Source organism: Colossoma macropomum, unplaced genomic scaffold (genome assembly GCF_904425465.1).
Source record: "Colossoma macropomum unplaced genomic scaffold, Colossoma_macropomum, whole genome shotgun sequence".
Lineage (NCBI taxonomy): Eukaryota > Metazoa > Chordata > Actinopteri > Characiformes > Serrasalmidae > Colossoma > Colossoma macropomum.
The window spans coordinates 41,944,911-41,964,910 of NW_023494802.1; the positions used below are offsets into that span (position 1 = coordinate 41,944,911).

Below are 20,000 nucleotides of genomic sequence, written 5' to 3' on the forward strand. Positions count from 1 at the left end.
GTCAACTGTGTTATGTACATTTTTATTGGTTACAATTTCTAATGATTTTAATTCAATTATATCACTGCTGTCAAAGAAAACCTTTATCTCCATTTTTATTGCTTTTCAGTTTTTGACATAATTTGAAAATGCCTGTTGTTCTTTACATTATGTATAAATTTCATAATGAATGGACTTAAAGAAATTTCCCTAAATAACATGGAAAAACATCTGGTTCCATTGACTTCCATTAAAAGTAAGGTAGGTTTTTTTCCTTTTCCTGTAAAGTTTAAATTTTGGAGATATGCGTTTTTTTTTATACAACAACAGCGACATATTCAAATTAGATATGAACTTGTTTAAGAAAATGACGTGGTCAGCAGGTCAAGGCCTACCACTGAAGTTATGGGTCAAAATAGGGAAACTGTCTACGTTACCCAGTGGTCTCCATCATCAGTCATCATTACCACATCATTATCATTATCAGTCTACGGACACACTTTCCCTTTCTCCCCCATCAACACATTATTAAAATATCTAATAGTATTAATCGATCTCAGCAGCTGAGAAACAGTGGAGACACAGCTCAGGATGCTGATCCTGCAAGAAGGGCATCTATATACACATTCATTTTTATACACATAAGTTAGTTATTGAAATTACTGTACTTTAAACAAGTATTTCAAGTATTTTATTCAGGTTAGGCTTCATTCGGACTCCTGTGCTGGTTTAAATCTGTTACTAAAACACTACTTAACAACCTGCTCTTTACTTGTTTCTCTGCTGTGGTTTGTTCTTTGTCTGATAGGTCTCTTTCAGTAAAACTGTGAAGTTTCTCAATGTAGCTGTAAACTATGCTAAATGAATCCTGAATGTATGAATTAAAAGCACCAGTTACTGATGAATGATGAGACACTAAATTCATACAAAATTCTCAGTAAAGTTTACATTTGTACTGTGTGAAACATGTACTTTTGTACTCCTGCCTTAAATAAACACAGTGCTGATGATTAATAATGTGTCCGGTCAACTATGTTACTTGTCAACTACGTTACACCTCATTTTTCAGATTTACAATAACTAAAATGGTGCTTCTGATATATCTGAAAGTACAACCGCATTTCCAAAAAAAGTTGTGATTCTGCACAGCGTCCCAATATACACATGACCACCTCAGTGTCGCTGCTGGACTGAGAATAGTCCACCAACCAAAAACATCCAGCCAACAGCGTCCTGTGGGCAGCGTCCTGTGACCACTGATGAAGGATTAGAGGATGACCAACACAAACTGTGCAGCAGCAGATGAGCTATCGTCTCTGACTTTACATCTACAAGGTGGTCCGACAAGGTAGGAGTGTCTAATAGAGTGGACAGTGAGTGGACACAGTGTTTAAAAACTCCAGCAGCACTGCTGTGTCTGATCCACTCAGACCAGCACAACACACACTAACACACCACCACCACGTCAGTGTTACTGCAGTGCTGAGAATGACCCACCACCCAAATAGTGCGTGCTCTGTGAGGGTCCATGGGGGTCCTGACCACTGAAGAACAGGGTAAAAGGGGGCTAACAAAGTATCAGAGAAACAGATGGACTACAGTCTGTAACTGTAGAACTACAAAGTGCACCTATACAGTAAGTGGAGCTGATAAAATGGACAATGAGCGGCGAAACAAGGAGGTGGTCATTGTAGATATCAGGTTGTAGACATTAATTTAATTATTTAACATATCCATATTTTAAATCCATTTTTCTATTCAGAACTACATACAACTCATGGCTGCTTCTTCCAAATATCACATTTATTGGAAAGTAATGGAACTCATTCGTGTTTGGAAACATAGCATAAAAGCTAAGACATGTGTGGCTGATCCACTGGCATTCCTGGCTATTCACTGTTCCCAGTATTTGGAAACTGTAAAGGCCACTGATATGTTTGGTATAAACAAGTTTAAAAATTAATATTTTTAACACTAAATTAAAATGTTTTTGCCAATAAACACAAAACACTGACAGTGCAGTGACTCAGAGAGATTCAGAGTGGTTTGGTGTGAAATGGTTCAGATGTCTTCACAGTGGTGGTGATAGGAACCAGGGGTCGCCATGACTACAACACAAATATAGACATTTTATTTACTATCCAGAACCACCAGTGAACCTACACGAGTCTTCTGAGTTTATATGGAATGTTGATGATGAAAATAGTGGAAAATCTGAAATAATACGTTTTCTTTGGGGACTATTTTGCCTCACAGCGCCCTGCATAACATCTGATATCACCACCACTGTGAACAGTTCTGACTCAGTGTGTTTATCTAGAACAGAGCGTTTGACACCTCTGAATAACTCAGTTTACATCTTAAACATTTAATTATGTGGGAATTTGATATAACAGTGGTTTAATTATTAGTACTATGTTTGAAATGCTGACCTTTGCATTCTTCTATACTTTCTTGATGTTTTTCAAAGCATTTTGGGGGTGGTGGGTGTAGGAACTGTTTCTGTTGATCTGGAAATGACTTCTATTGATCTCATCTCAAAGCCTGAATTTTGTCTGTGCTTTTGTTCATATTGAGAGATGATTTAACAGCGACGTCAGTCCTTCAGCACCAGGCAGACAGCTGTGGCCGACACTCAGAACATGTGAGTGACAGCAGACGTCCTCTGGAGTCACACGTCCTTCGTGTTGTGCCCTGTTTTTGTCAGAAGTGCAGCAGTGAGACGTGCAGACTGGAACCTGTCCATACAGACTGTGAACGTAATTCACTGTGTAACTATGCAGTTAGATGTAAGCAGTAAAACAGACTGACAGTAATCACAGTTGAAGGCGTGAGGATCTGATTCAGAACACAATGGCTCTTACGGGGTCTAATTAGGCTGTTACACCGCCGCTGCTCAGCATGACCGTATATGGGCGCTGTGTGTGTGTGTTTCCGGTGTAACCTCATGTTTTGCACTTCCTGTGTTGTGGACGAGTGTGTAATTACAGAATACGCTCACTTTCCAAATACCGACCGCTTTTCTGGACTCTGTGTTCAGAGCTGCTGACACACAGCCAAGCTCGGCCCAGTCCGGCCCGGAGAAATCCTGGAAGAGTTCTGTTTTTACGGCTTTAATTACAGCCAGCCTAACCCTATAACTCTACAATTACACTGAGCAACCACACTGCGGCTTACGCACACACCACATACACAGAGATACACACACACACACACACACACACACACACACACACACATACACAGAGATACACACACACACACACACACACACACACACACACACAGATACACACACACACTCTCATATACAAACACACACACATGCAAGTTTGTTTTTGTCTGGATGTAGGGTCCTTTACACATTACATATATGTATGTTTATGTAATAAATATATGTCCCATGTGTATCATATACAAGCATTTATATCTATAATAATATGCCACAAATATAAATATACTATGTATGTGTAATAGTAATGTGTCTCATATATATTATATATGTAGTATTTATGTATATATATGTAGTACTTATGTAACTATTTATATGCAATAATAATATGTGTTATATATATACATATGTATCTATATGTAATAATATGCCCCGTAAGTATTATACAGTTTAAAAAGAAAGGTTTAACCCTTTAAATGCCCAGTTCCCACCTGCAGGCCCAACGTTCTACTACACACTTGAACCCCCTCGGAGCAGCTCTCCTAATGTGCACTGTAGTCCATGTAGCTCTAAGGGGTTAAACATCAGTGATAGAATTCCATGTTTTGTTGTTTTTCTAAGTGTAAAGTGCAGTTAAGGCAACCTCTACAGTGAACACACTTAAACATGGCATTACAGCTCATTTTACTCAATTTCTGTTTACTGGCTGAGCTTCATATACTGCAGAATATGACATGTGCCTTTAGAAAAATCTATTCACCTGTCTTGCATAAAATGGTCCGTGATTTATTTTTTGGGACCTGATATTAAATTCAAAAATATTTAAATAAAAATAAATAAATAAATAAATAAATAAATAAAAGATAGTTGCTTCTAGACAACAAACATTTCTGCAAATTCTCATAACAAAAAAAATTGATACTGAATGTTAAAAATGAGCTTTAAATGTGCCCACAGAGAGATCGTATATATATAAAGTACATGCTTTTTTCACTTTCTCAAACTCCTCCCTTAGTCGTTAACGCTCTCGTTGTCTTTATATATGTATAATGTTAGTGTAAAACGAGGAAAATGAGTTTGTTGCCCTGAGGCAACATCGTCCAATAGAGGGCTAACTCTTGAACAAGGCATGTTTTATGTTTCATTTTTTTCCCCAGTATATAAAAATTAAATTGTGCTTTATAATTTTGCTATTCTAATGTGCAGAAGTGTGTTTTCAGTAGAGGAAGGGTTAAATTTTATTTTCAAAATCCACAAAACATGGGACGAACCAAGGGGCGCTCAAACGTTTGCATATGACATATAAGAGTTTTAAACAGTGTTTGTGGCTGCGCAGTACGGCACACACACATTCATTCACTCACTTAGGTTTTATGATTAGGATTAATAACAGAATAATAAGGTTTAATGATAAACCATCATGATCACACTTACATTTAACAGCACAATACTACATTTTCTCAAATTTAATGTAATGTTAGTCTCACAAAGGAGAAAATGCATAAACAATATTACATAAATTACTGGCATTTACGTATTTTAAACAGCAATATGTGGCTAATAAAGTGACTGTTCAAAAATAGTGAAGAGATATATGAAAATAAATAATATAAACATATTGATCTGGTTGACTCTCACTATCTGTGGAGTAACGTTAGCCTAGCCCTTCACCTACACCTACAGGTAGCTAAACTGTATTGGCCATAATCTGCCCCAGATTAACACTGTAGGAGGGCATCTTCTCTCTGTAACTACCGACTGCCTCTCTGTGTGTTATGTGGTTTAAAAGAGGCCCAGTGTTTATCTCTGTCAGCTTTTAGCCGAAATCCAGTCAGGACTTCAGCGGCTGTGACTGCCGATATTTTGCCGAGATTGGCTTACAACTGAGGAGGTCTGCTCTGATTGGCTGAGCCGAGTTTTAGACTTTGCCCCAGTGCTCTGGCGCTAAACGACCAGACCGCCGTCTCCTCTTTGTTACGGTGTCAGAAAAGCTCTGTAGCACAGCAGAGGCAGCTAAACCCCCATAATCTGGCCCAGCGACGCCCCCGACTGTTTCTACCCAGACACCGCAGAGAAAAACCTCCTCAGTGGACAGTTTCCCCCTTTAACCCTCTTATTTCTGACCAAAACCTAACAACAAAACCCGAGCTTCACTACAATACGCTCAGAATCTGAGTGCAGCGGAGATTCAGCTGAAATCACAGATTCCAGATTCAGATAATTTATTTTTATTATTTCACATTAATCATTATATCTAGAGCCCTGGGGGTTCCCCACTGCAGCACAGCGAGTAGGGGTTTCTGATAAAGTGGACAGGGGCTGCATCAGCAGAGACTCGGCTCCTTGGAGGAAAACGAATCATCGGTTGTTCGATTCATTGAACCGAACCGTTCGTTCGTGCGAACCGAGTCAGTGAAATGAACTGAACTCTCCAGCGCTGTTAGTGTGGGAATCGCCATCTAGCGTTTGGCGGAGGAACTGCACGGCTCTCTTCAGAGAAACGGGGTTTAATTCAGTTCCGTTTATTTAAATGAGCGACTTTGTTTTTACATTAACGAGCTTTAAAACTTTTATTGCGGGTTTTACTGCTTTATTTTAGATCTCTGGCACTAAATTAACTCCCTGTACGGCCCACAGCAGCTCCCCACAGTGTGCTGGCTGGAATCACGCGGGGAATTTTTCGAGTCACGGCATTTATGTATGACGTCATAAACGCCATATATACCGATGGCGAATTGTGACGTCATCGCGCGGCTCCGAAGACCTATAAGTAGGGGTGAAAACCCTCCACTTTCCACACTGTTGCGCTTCAGGAGTGCAGCGCCGTGAGTTCTGTGTTCAGATCTCAGTGAGAACTGGAAGCAGTTTGTTTGGTGATTCACTGGAACCAGTGGAACCAGAGTTTACCGAGCCAGTTTCAGAGCAGCGTCCAGAAAAATGGATACGGGTTATTTAAAAGATCTGAAAGCTGCTATTGATGGTGCGCTACAGAACACAGTTCATGTAGTGCAGACCTGCCGTGCGGCCTACAGACAAGCCCAGGACAAACTGGAGAAGGTCCAGGAGGAGGTGATCCAGGAGAGGAAGCAGCTGGAGATCACTCAGAATGTGGAGAGGGACCAGATCGTGGCCTTGCACCACTGCCTGCTGGCACATCTGGAGGAGCTGACAGCAGCGCAGGGGATAAAGCACGACTTCTGCTCCTCGTCCGGCCTCCTGATCAACCACCTGGACCTGGAGAGAGAGAACCTCCAGCTGAAAGACAGACTGTCCAGGCTGGAGACGGAGATGCAGGAGGAACGAGAGGCGTGGAGAGCAGAAAAGGAGGAGATATTGAGGAGATCAGAGGAGCTAATGGAGGACACCTCCAGCAACAGGGCCTCAATGGAGGCGAAGGACCCCCTGACCAACCACCTGGACCTGGAGAGAGAAAACCTCCAGCTGAAAGACAGACTGTCCAGGCTGGAGACGGAGCTGCAGGAGGAACGAGAGGCGTGGAGGACAGAGAAGGAGGGGATGACGAGAACAACACAGGAGTTCATGCAGTTCATCTGCAGCTACTGTTCCACGATGGAGCAGAAGGTGAGAGACCTGGAGAGAGAAAGAGACAACAGAACAGATGAGAGAGGAGGTGAGAAAGAACCGAAAGAAAGGAAGGAGGAGCAGAAAAAGAAGGAGAAGGAGCTGAGAAAGCAGATGAAGGAGGAGGAGAAGAGGGTGAGGAATTTGGAGCATGAGAGGGAGAAAGAAAGGAAAGCAGAGGAGAAAGAAAGGAAGGAGGAGCAGAAAAAGAGGGAGAAGGAGCTGAGAAAGCGGATGGAGGAGGAGGAGAAGAGGGTGAGGAATTTGGAGCGTGAGAGGGAGAAAGAAAGGAAAGCAGAGGAGAAAGAAAGGAAGGAGGAGCAGAAAAAGAGGGAGAAGGAGCTGAGAAAGCAGATGGAGGAGGAGGAGGAGGAGAGGGAGCCGCAGGAGGAAAGGAGCTCAGGAAGGAGGAGCTTCTGGAGGAGACTGTGGAGAAGGAAGTAAAGAAGGCCCTGAAAGAATGGATGAGTGAAGGAGTGAGTGAAGGAGAGTTCTCCCTGAAATGAGCCAATAAAAACGTATCTAGAACCACTGAGTTGTGTTTGAGTGGTTTCTGTACTCAGGAGTTCACGTCACCGTAATAATAATAATAATAATAGTAATAATGATAATAGTAGTAGTAATGATGATAATAATAATAATAGTAATAATAATAATAATAATAATAGGAATAATCATCTTTATTCAGCTCCTCTCACTCAGTGCTCATAGCTGTGCAGCTCCTGCTGTGATGGTGAGGATTAATAAAATAAAGTAGGAATTTTATATGTGGTGCGAATGTGATGAATATTGCTGACGTACTGAGCAGCTAACGTTACTGAGATAAAGTGGACGAATAAAACTACCAGTTTAGCGTCGTTAGCCTAGAATGATCTACCTTATCTGAATGTAAAGGAGCTCAATGTTAATAAATGTATTATATACTAATGCTGAGTGTTATTAATATATTAATAAACTCACTCTACATATTAAAGCTCTGTTTAACTCAGAAAGCTGCTCTTTATTATCCAGCTGGGAGAAACAGTGAAGGCTAACGTGTTCGTGGGCAGTGTTAGCGTTAGCTACTGTAAGCAGTGACCCAGATAGCCGACAGTTCTGGGCCGGTTCTGGTTTACATCTGCGAGTTATTTGAGGGGCCACAGCAGATTTGTGCTTGGTTGATTTACACCTTTTGGCCCAGTACTTTTGGCCCAAGTCTGGCATTGGGCATGTCATAAGTGTCCCAAACAGATAGCCGACAGTTCTGGGCCGGTTCTGGTTTTACGTCTGCGAATGTTGGTTGACTTCAGGATAGATATTAGACATGTGGGCCAGGATTGGGTCAGATGCTGGACAGCTGTGTAAGGTTTGACTCATATCTTCGTTTAAGGGCCAATTCTGGTGTGAATGTTGTGGCCCAACAGTGTAGATGAAGGAGGGCTAACGCTGTGGCAGATCAGTGCTTGGTTGATTTACGCCTCAGTACTTTTGGCCCAAGTCTGGCCTTACATAAGTGGCCCATTACTGAAGTTACACTCACCGTTTAAGGGTTAAAACTCCTAATTTAATGAATTTTCGCACCCAAGTTCATCATTTTCCAGTGGACTATCCAGCAGCCATAGGTCTGAGGAGAGGACGAATGGAAGAGGGCATTAAGAAGGTAAGTAATATACTTTGAAAATCACATTTACATTGATATGGTTTGTGATTTGTAGGTTTAGTTCAGTGAGGATAACTATTTAAAATTATAAGGTTCCACTATGGAAAATAAAACGTTATAACTATTATGCCATTACGGCATAACACTAGAAAAGCTCGCGCTAGCTAGGCTAACGAAATCAGTTCACGGTTTAGTTACGTTACCTTCATTGCTGATTCATTGTGGTTGATGTTAACTTATTCCTTTTAAATATATACTCAGCTAACGTTAGCTCACAGTTAGGGCATTAGCTCGGAACTAGCACATTAGCTCGCAGTTAGCGCATTAGCTCGGAGCTAACGCTCTAACCGCGAGCTAACGTTAGCTGACTACTCTGAGCATTTCACTCAGAAAGGGGGACAGGATTATATAACGGAGGGAACACAGTGATCCACACTCATGTCTGTGTGGTGTGTATTGTTTGTGTGATGTTTCATGTGCTCCATTTAAGGTGGAACGGGAAAACTCGAACAAGAAGCTGGCGAATGGGAAGCCGACTTCATCTTCATCCTTCTGTGTATTAAGATCAGAAGTGATTCACACATTGATGGATTTGCTGATGTGTCTGATTGTGTTTCTCGCGGTAAACTCGGTTTTTACCGTCAGGTGCAGACCGAATACTCTCCTGCTGGTCCAGGCGGCTGATTATCACGATCAGTTATTAAAGTAATAAAATCTACCGAGAGCAGATCCGAGCAGCCCAGATTAATCTGTGTCTGAGGATTATAACTAAACAGATTTGGTGAAAATCGGTTGAGTAATAAGGAAGTTGTGGCTGATTTAGTCCTGAGACTCTTCGTCTCTCAGTACAAGTGAATTTGTTCACAAGCGGATCTTGACCTCTCCAACATGGCGGACTCGCAGACGTATCACCTCACATAGAGAACAACAGACAACGCAGCATCTAGGAATGGATATCTATGGTACACACATCACTCTGAGTGAGTCAGTGAAACTGGAAAACAGGTTAAACAGCTGCTGTGGTGGTTAAACTGAGGCAGTATATCCAGGTTCATATGAGGCTTCATTGTCAGCGCTTTAGCTACGTTAGTTTGACCTGTAAGTAGCTTAATTTTGATTCTGGGTTTCTTAATGTTTGTCAGAACAAAAACATTTTTGCTGTTTAGAGTTTGCAGTTGTGGAGTTCCGGCCTCATGATTCAGTCTCTAAAGTAAAACCCTATCTATTCCAGCCCAGCTGTCACTGGAGTTCTGGGACTGTTTACAGAGGAAGGACTTCCAAAGTGGCGTTGTTCCAGATTGTCAGGTAAAGCGGTTTGTTGTACAGTTTGACACTGAAACTGTGTTTATCTGGAAATCAGTTAAAGAAGTAAATGATGATTGAATACTTTTCCTGTTTCCTCAGGCATCAGGAAGTGGACAGGTGGGTTTGACTGATGTAGGAAAGTAGGAATGTTTATATTTGGTAAGATTTTACTGTAGAACAAGTATTTTTTAAAGGATTATTAATATTACTGTCATTGAATAACTGTCACTGAGTATCTAGTAATTTAATTACATCTTTGAATAACAAATTACAACAAGCTTATGTTACTTATTATATATTATAAAAACCATACTGTCATTATTATATGATGTGTTACTTAAATTAAGCGTTTGATTTTCAGTAAAACAAAATGCTTGCTTTAACGTGTGTATTCATAAAAAATCTCTAATCATACTTATTATCACATACAGAGTCAGAAACTTAGCTGTTATCAGGTTAAATAGTGAACTGATACCTGTACTTGAAACACACAACATTTTTGTCATTTGTGATCTAAAATGATCTCTAAAAGTCATATTCTAAACCTCCTTGAACAGTGCTTTAAGGAAGACGTCAGATTTAGCCTGCATTTCAGTGGCCCCTCCTCTTCATTCAAGAGTTTTCTTCCACCATGGTTTAAAATCTGTGCAGAAATATTGTAAAAAATGTTTCACTTTACAGTATCTGGGTCAGATCTGTTCTATTCACTTTACACTATCTGGGTCAGATCTGTTCTATTCACTTTACAGTATATGGGTCAGATCTGTTCTATTCACTTTACAGTATCTGGGTCAGATCTGTTCTATTCACTTTACACTATATGGGCCAGATCTGTTCTATTCACTTTACAGTATATGGGTCAGATCTGTTCTATTCACTTTACAGTATATGGGTCAGATCTGTTCTATTCACTTTACGCTATATGGGCCAGATCTGTTCTATTCACTTTACGCTATATGGGTCAGATCTGTTCTATTCACTTTACACTATATGGGCCAGATCTGTTCTATTCACTTTACAGTATATGGGTCAGATCTGTTCTATTCACTTTACAGTATATGGGTCAGATCTTTTCTATTCACTTTACAGTATATGGGTCAGATCTGTTCTATTCACTTTACAGTATATGGGTCAGATCTGTTCTATTCACTTTACGCTATATGGGTCAGATCTGTTCTATTCACTTTACAGTATATGGGTCAGATCTGTTCTATTCACTTTACACTATCTGGGTCAGATCTGTTCTATTCACTTTACAGTATCTGGGTCAGATCTTTTCTATTCACTTTACAGTATATGGGTCAGATCTGTTCTATTCACTTTACAGTATCTGGGTCAGATCTGTTCTATTCACTTTACAGTATATGGGTCAGATCTGTTCTATTCACTTTACAGTATATGGGTCAGATCTTTTCTATTCACTTTACAGTATATGGGTCAGATCTGTTCTATTCACTTTACACTATCTGGGTCAGATCTGTTCTATTCACTTTACAGTATCTGGGTCAGATCTGTTCTATTCACTTTACACTATCTGGGTCAGATCTGTTCTATTCACTTTACGCTATATGGGTCAGATCTGTTCTATTCACTTTACAGTATCTGGGTCAGATCTGTTCTATTCACTTTACACTATATGGGCCAGATCTGTTCTATTCACTTTACAGTATATGGGTCAGATCTGTTCTATTCACTTTACAGTATATGGGTCAGATCTGTTCTATTCACTTTACGCTATATGGGCCAGATCTGTTCTATTCACTTTACGCTATATGGGCCAGATCTGTTCTATTCACTTTACGCTATATGGGTCAGATCTGTTCTATTCACTTTACAGTATCTGGGTCAGATCTGTTTCTATTCACTTTACAGTATATGGGTCAGATCTGTTCTATTCACTTTACAGCTATATGGGTCAGATCTGTTCTATTCACTTTACGCTATATGGGTCAGATCTGTTCTATTCACTTTACAGTATATGGGTCAGATCTGTTCTATTCACTTTACACTATCTGGGTCAGATCTGTTCTATTCACTTTACAGCTATCTGGGTCAGATCTGTTCTATTCACTTTACAGTATATGGGTCAGATCTGTTCTATTCACTTTACAGTATCTGGGTCAGATCTGTTCTATTCACTTTACACTATATGGGTCAGATCTGTTCTATTCACTTTACAGTATATGGGTCAGATCTTTTCTATTCACTTTACAGTATATGGGTCAGATCTGTTCTATTCACTTTACACTATCTGGGTCAGATCTGTTCTATTCACTTTACAGTATCTGGGTCAGATCTGTTCTATTCACTTTACACTGCATGGGTCAGATCTGTTCTATTCACTTTACGCTATATGGGTCAGATCTGTTCTATTCACTTTACAGTATATGGGTCAGATCTGTTCTATTCACTTTACAGTATCTGGGTCAGATCTGTTCTATTCACTTTACAGTATATGGGTCAGATCTGTTCTATTCACTTTACAGTATATGGGTCAGATCTGTTCTATTCACTTTACAGTATATGGGTCAGATCTGTTCTATTCACTTTACAGTATCTGGGTCAGATCTGTTCTATTCACTTTACAGTATCTGGGTCAGATCTGTTCTATTCACTTTACACTATCTGGGTCAGATCTGTTCTATTCACTTTACAGTATCTGGGTCAGATCTGTTCTATTCACTTTACACTGCATGGGTCAGATCTGTTCTATTCACTTTACAGTATATGGGTCAGATCTGTTCTATTCACTTTACAGTATCTGGGTCAGATCTGTTCTATTCACTTTACAGTATCTGGGTCAGATCTGTTCTATTCACTTTACAGTATATGGGTCAGATCTGTTCTATTCACTTTACAGTATCTGGGTCAGATCTGTTAGTTCTATGACGCCTCTGATACAGACCACTGAAGTCGTGCGTCATTCTGTAGTCCACGTTATGCTCATATTTGGAACAAATTGTGAGGCTCGACTCAAGGTTGTAAAAGTAAGATCAGAAACTTCACAGTGTTTAACGAGGTTTATTTTAGAAATAGAAATCCACTGTATTTCGTTTTCATTTATTTATTCATATTTTTACAGAAACATCACCTGTCTAAGTCTAAACAGCGCCGTACAAGAGAAAGAAAACATGGTAAAAATACAGTAACTCATATTCCAGACTTTAACTGAAGTTCATGTGCACACATAGAAAAGCTGTAGAAAAATACTCTTAAAAAATTACAAAACAACATCGGAGACGGAATGTTGCACTGAGAGAGACACGCGCACGCACACGTGTACTCGTACTTCTTTTACTGTCCTTGTGAGGCACTGTAAATACATTTACCTAATCCTCATTTTAAAATCTATGCACTATAAACATAAATACGACCAAAGACTAATAATAAGCAATCAGACAAACATACAGTTGTACAAAGAAAATACAATTCTTTTACATTTGGCTCCTCACAAGTGTAGAAATACAAGTACACTACATACATCTACACAAACACACACAGACACAGCTGCTCCAGCTTTGTTTTCTCGGTTTCAGCTCAGTTTGAGAGAACTTTACTGAGACACTATAGAGTTTGGGTGTTTTTCCACTGCACAACAGAAAAAGAAGAACCAAACAGGAACAGTTGAACTTACGGTTCTAGTTCTAGGTTATTTTCCACCTGCGTGAAGGACAGCTGGAATCGTCCATCGACTAGCAACTCAGTTGTCGTTTTGGTCGTTTTCTGCCACTCTATAGGGTCTTATTTGGCTTTTAGCTACCGAGTCCTATTTAGCTCAACTCATCGGCTGGTACTGAACGATATACCGCCCTCCTCCGCTATCAGACACACCTGAAAGTGTAAATAGAAGCACAAATGGCCCTCGCTTTGTGGAGGCTAGCATAAATCCCAATAGCATTAGCATCCAGACTAGCTTATGTCGCCTTAGCAACTCTTTACAAAGTAACATGTTCTAAAAACAGCGATCAACACACTCGTTTCCATTCTCTTGCTCTTGTTGGTGATGTAACAGTGCTTGGTGACTTCATCTTCATCTAGAAGAGTAAATAATTCGCTAATTTGTCGTTCGCTTCAGCTGTAAGTGGAGCAAAGACAGAGGAGAACACCATCGAGTACCGTCAGCTCCTGTTGGTTCCAATCAAAAACGACGTTTTCTGGTGCTGAAAGGTTCCACGACTTTGTGCAGTGAAAAAAAGGTTCACTTTAAAGAAACACGCAGTGGTTTAAAACGTTTTACACCTGCTTAAAAGAGTGAGTTTCGTAGAGCTGCTGAGAAAGAAGCCGACCGGCGATACTGATCAGAGGAGCAGCTCAAAGAAATACGCTAACCTGGCTAACAATGAACAGAAGCTAGATAAACTACCTCCAATTAGCATTACCTCATTTTCTTAAGGCTAATTTCTCTCTCCAGGCTTCATAGCTACTGCTGTGAGACTGAAACTGTACCAGACAACAGTTTCTGTTTATATGTGTAATATATTATACATTTTTATACATATAGTACACACAGAGATCTACAGCTCCTCTACAGTTTCTCATTAGGCTGAATGAATAACCGACTCTAAATGTAGGTATTGTGATATAAACTGAGTCTGTTCTACAGTTTCTCATTAGGCTGAATGAATAACTGACTCTAAATGTAGGTATTGTGATATAAACTGAGTCTGTTCTACAGTTTCTCATTAGGCTGAATGAATAACTGACTCTAAATGTAGGTATTGTGATATAAACTGGGTTAAACTGGATTTCTTCCACCATTCTGTAAAGCTTCTTCAGCCTCACAACAGTAGCAACAGAAGAACACACCCGTTGGTGGAGGCTGGACAGACCAGTTCATAATTCACAATAGGCAACTCGCTTTCATTCACTGTTAGCAACATTAGCATTTCAGACAGAGCTGTTCCCTTACAGACTGTAGATGTTGGCCAGGCTGGACATCAGCGGCTGTGATTAGGCAACAGGTTACATTAGAGATAGCAGCAGATACAGACGTCCCTCAGGAAGAAGCCCTTTACACCTGTACAGAGTAACTCTAACTACTACTGATACTGATACGGAGTGCTCTATAACGCAGAACTGCCAGACAGCCAACACACACACACAGAGACACACACTGCGCCGGTCAAGCGTTTAGGGACACCTCGCCTTCGGAAATAAAAGGGCTGGTAGTTTATTTCTGTAGCCTGTTTTTTGTGGTTAGCTACAGGACTCTGCGTTCGATTGAGGGACTCTTGCACTTCTCTGTTCCCTCTTTTGGATCTGAGGGACTACGTCGGAAGAAGTTACGTCAAATTTTTCCTCACCTGTCAGAGTTTGTCACCTGTCACCTCATACAAGCTGCAGTTTATTTGCGCCTGAGTGACCAGTGAGCTTGCTAGCCTTTTAAATGGACTGTACGCCACATTATAGGATAAATTCAATGTTTTATTTAAGTATCGTTTTCCTTTACTCACTTTGCCATGCCACAGGTTTTTGTGTCCCCAGATGTTAACATCAGAGAACTTGTAGAGAGGAGAATTACACTCTGTAATCTCTTCTGGGTTTCTCAGACGCTAGAGGGCGCTCCTGAGCAAGTCCAAAATGAATGGTCGAGTTTTCAGATTTACAGATCTGCTGCAGCACATCAGACTAAGATCAGACTGTCACTCATGCTCACGGCAGCATTCAGCATCTGCCACGTCACGCTTATGACAGTGTTACGTAGCAATTAAAGTGTAATCAGGTTTTTAAGCTTCAGTTTAATTACCATTAAGAACACACATATATTTCAAGTATAACTTTCATTAATGATCACCAATTATCATCACTAAAGCCTCGGGTTCACTACACGACTTTTAAAGTCCTAACAGATTATAACAGACTGGGCGTCTCACACTATCAGACTGGCTCTGCAGATTTTTTTGGGCGACTGAAATATTAGGGATCCACACTAAACGATTAGGGATCACACACTACTCTACTTTTCAGCTGCTGCTGAACCGAATGGAGCTCACTGAACTCACTGAACTCTTACATTCTCCCGTTACTAGGAGACGCAGATAAACAAACGTGTAGCAGCTGCTGCTGTTTTCTCTGCCGTTTGCGCTGAAACAGTAAAGAAGCAGCAGGTAAACATGTTTAATTGAGGATCATGGATTTAAAATATGATCAGTTGGTATTTTTTAGAGTTTTAAATGTACATAAACTTGATTGTATCTTAAACTCAGCTCATTAAAAAGCTTCGCTCCACACGTGAGAGACTGTTCTCCGTTTTTCTTTGTTATCTTGCTGTATTTTGTTCTTTTGTGCTCTCAGTTTTCATTGGTTGTTGCAGGAATCCGCTCAGATTGAGTCGTTGACTAGTTTACGCTAGATTACACTCAGAGTCAGGTCGAAATAATCAGACGTATTTGATAAGCTCTGACCGGTCTGAAACGTGATCGGGAGGCAGTAAATCTGAGTCTACGCCCCTCATATACGACTCGACTCTCTCTCCATCTGCTGACTCCGACTGACTCAAACATCTGCAGACTAGAGCCGACAGCTCAGACTCAGACTGAGAATCAGGGCTAAAATCGGGGTGAAGGTCGTGTAGTTTAACGCTGGCTTTAAGCTAAAATTCCTAAAAAAAGTTTCATTACCAGGAGTGACATCACAACAAGCAGGAGGCCTTTACTCCCGAACTCGCACTAATACTGTCACTAATATTCACACGTTATATACTGTTGTCCTCTAAATAAAGTTACTGTAAAACCACTAAACACGATCATCAGTATTAAAGACCTTCTGAAAGGCTCAGTGTCCCCAAACCTTTGAGGGACTTCTTAAATCTGTGGGCTCTGATTAGTGAACACCTGTTCAAACACACACACACACAGATGGACGGAGTGTGTGAAGTGTGCTGCTCTGTGTGTGTGTGTGTGTGTGTGTGTGTGTGTGTGTGTGTGTTTGGTCGGCTGTTTGGCAAAAGTAGCAACAGACAGCAGCAACACTTAACAGTCAATAATGAATAAACTCCTCCTACTGTTATCATCCCTTTATATAACACACACACACACACACTGACACACACACACACACACAAACTCTCTCACACCCCTTTTGGAATGATTAGATACACACTCGCCTTTTCTCTCCATTTTTCCTGCATCAGCAACATTTCATCCCTCACACATACACACACACACACACTCTGACTGCATTACCTGTGTGTGTGTGTGTGTGTGTGTGTGTGTGAGTGTGTGTGTGTGTGTGTGTGTGTGTGTGTTCTAGTCCAGGTGAAATGTGTGTAGGTAAATCTGTCTCTGGATCCACTCTGTGAAGTGTGTGACATTGGCGTACACTCCGGGTCCGAGCACTTTGGAGAAACACACAGACCCCCAGGAGGTCAAACCGTACAGAGACCACCGACCGTCAGGGTCCTCACACACCAGCGGACCCCCACTGTCACCCTGAAACACACAGGAACACAAAACATACAGGGTTTGAGCCGCTGGAGGGCGACGCTGTGAATCGCAGATCATACTCAGTCCCTAATCTGTCTTCTTTGAAAGGGCAAGTCCACCGATTCTTCAGAATCTGCTGTAAGATGAAATGGTTAAGATGTCGTGTGGTTTGGTCAGAAACGCTCTGTTCTAGAGAGACCACCGTAAACAATCCTGACTCGGTAAGTTTCTCTAGAACGGAGCGTTTCACCCCAAGCCACTCTGAATGACTCTTAACCACTTAATTATGCAGCATTTTGTAAAATCGGTGGAGTTCCCCTTTCAGGACAAAGCACTGTCAGACTCTCACCATGCAGGAGTCGATGGTTCCCGCCTCGTATCCTGCACAGAGCATCCGGGAGGTGATGGTCTTCATATCAAAGTAAGACTGACACTGAGAGAGAGAGATGATCCTCACCTCCCCCTCCTGCAGCTTAAACGGCACTGAGAGAGAGAGAGACAGAGAGAGACAGAGACAGACAGAGAGAGACAGAGACAGAGAGAGACAGAGACAGAGAGAGACGGAGAGAGAGACAGAGAGAGAGAGAGACAGAGAGAGAGAGACAGAGACAGAGAGAGAGAGAGATAGAGAGAGAGTACAGAGAGAGAAGGAGGGAGAGAGAGAGAGAGACAGAGAGAGAGAGAGGGAGGGGGAGAGGGAAAGAGAGATTTGGAGAAATGGTATACTATCTGTGTAGGTGCAGTTTCTGTTTCAGACACTAGAGGCTGCTGTTTATTTCTGTTTTCCAGTTAATATTCACTATAGTGTAATGAATGTTAATGTTAGAGTTAGTATTTAGTCTGTTTAATGTGTGTGTTAGTTTTTGTGTTTGTTAATGTTAGTGTTTGTGTTTATGTTAGTTTTCATGATAGTGTTTCATTTGTATTTTTGTTAGTGTCAATGTTAGTGTTTGTGTTAGTGTTTTTGTTTGTGTTAGGGCTAGTATTGGTGTTTGTGGTAGTATTTGTGTAATTGTTAATGTTTGTGTTAGTATTTTTTTGTGTAAATGTTACTATTATAGTTAGTGTTTGTTTTAATGTTAGTATTTGTGTTAGTGTTAGCATTTTGCTTGTGCTGGTGTCAATGTTAGTGTTTGTGTTAGAATTTGTGCTAAAGTTAGTGTCAATTTAATTTTATTTGTGTTAATGTTAGTGTTAGTATGTGTTTTAGTGTTAGAGTTAGTGTTTGTGTTAGTGTTAGTATTTTTGTTTGTGCTAGTATTCATTTTATTGTTAGTTTTTTTTTGTCAGTGTTAATGTTGGTATTAGAGTTAGTGTTAGTGTTAATGATGGCATTTGTGTTAGTGTTATTGTTAATATCAGTGTTTGTGTTGGAGTCAGTGTTATTTGTCATTTTAGTGTTAGTTTTAGTGTTTGTACTTGCGTTAGTGTGAGACTCACTGCGGTTGCCCATGTGTCCCCAGCCAGTGATGTAGCAGTAGGTGTCTGGCGTGGGCAGACGTCCAGGCTGAGGCAGACAAACCGGCCGGACGTAGCTGCTGACGTCCACCTCGGCGTCCAGCTGAATGATGCTGATGTCGTAGTCCACCACGGCGCGGTTGTAGCGCGAGTGTACGATCACTCGCTCCACGCGCCGCGTCTGCATGTGCTCGGATGGGTGGTCCAGGTTATTAATGCCCAAGACCACCTTCCACACGTCCGCACTCTCACGCCTGCACAAACACACAACATGTAAATATGATTTTCCACCAAACACTTAAAATGCTGTAAAGAAACTCAGTGTTAAATATGTTATAAAGACAGTGCTTGTGTAGTAATGCAGTGAATTCACAGGGGGGCAGCACTGTGACAGTTTCACCCCACACTGAGCCTTAAATGTTCGCTGACCCATTGATTAACCTGTAGTTTGTGCATTAGAGCATCAGAGTTCCAGGAAATACAGTGTAAAATATTAAGAATGTCTGTAAGATAATAAAATTGGGTTTTTGAAAGAGAAAACACAACAGAAATGTGGAGGGGAAACCAGGTCTCAGAGGTTTCAGGGCTTAAAAAGATGCAAAAAAGTACATTTACACAGTCGACCTAAGATTAAATAACACTTTTCTCTTATGATTCTCTGATTTTCCTTTTTTATCCTGTTTCATAGTCGCTCTGCATCTGGAAAACAGCTCAGCACAAAACCGACTTTCAACCATGTTTAATATTAAACTATATTTTTAAGAGGTTTAACTTACAGAATTTGTATAAAACAGATTCATGTTTATTTTTTATGTCATTAAAAATCTGTTTTTTACTTTAAAAATTCATGTGACAGAGATTGTGGTTTCTGCTGTTATCAGGACTCTTATTTTACATTTTAACTCAGTATTTTCAGCTCTATTAAACGGCTTCTTTGGGTCGAGGCTCATCAGAGAGGAAGCGTCTCGAGGCATGAGAAGGCGAGTCACACTCGCTCACTATATTCATTAATTTATTAATAATTTTGTTTATCGGGCAGCTCATAACGCCTATGTGTCACTGCTGTTCTGAGCTTTAATGTCTGGGTAATTAATATTTAGTCAAAATAATGACAAATATCATTATTACTGAGTTTAAATACACAGGGTCACCTGACCACCAGTGAGTCAGCCAGTTTACAGAGTCCTCAGTTTTACCCAGAATGAACTGGAGTCACCATCACTGGAGTTACTCCATATTCATACAGCACCAGTGACTGTAGAACATGACTGAATTCAGCTCCTGTCTGTATTTATGATAACAGGAGAAGTTAATGGACGTATTAAGATTGTTTAGTTTTGGATTAAAGAACCTGATTTTTTAAACGTATCCCCCTGAATTCAGACTCCAAATGGAGAACGACCCAAATAATAAAACACAGCTAAACACAGCAGCACGAGTG

At 40.6% G+C, this 20,000-nt stretch overlaps 1 protein-coding gene across 2 annotated transcripts in view; it reads right to left on the reverse strand.

Annotated features, from left to right (window-relative positions):
• Positions 1 to 14,309: 14,309 nt before the first annotated feature.
• corin (corin, serine peptidase) overlaps positions 14,310 to 20,000 on the reverse strand; it is a 61,780-nt gene continuing 56,089 nt past the window's right edge. For both annotated transcript variants that reach the window (XM_036591015.1, XM_036591016.1), the window contains exons 20-22: positions 18,542 to 18,813; positions 17,451 to 17,584; positions 14,310 to 17,107 (exon numbers count right to left, since the gene is read on the reverse strand). In XM_036591015.1, the coding sequence (XP_036446908.1) occupies positions 16,925 to 17,107; positions 17,451 to 17,584; positions 18,542 to 18,813 (589 nt within the window). In that variant the 3' untranslated portion in view covers positions 14,310 to 16,924. The remainder of the gene's footprint in view (positions 17,108 to 17,450; positions 17,585 to 18,541; positions 18,814 to 20,000) is intronic.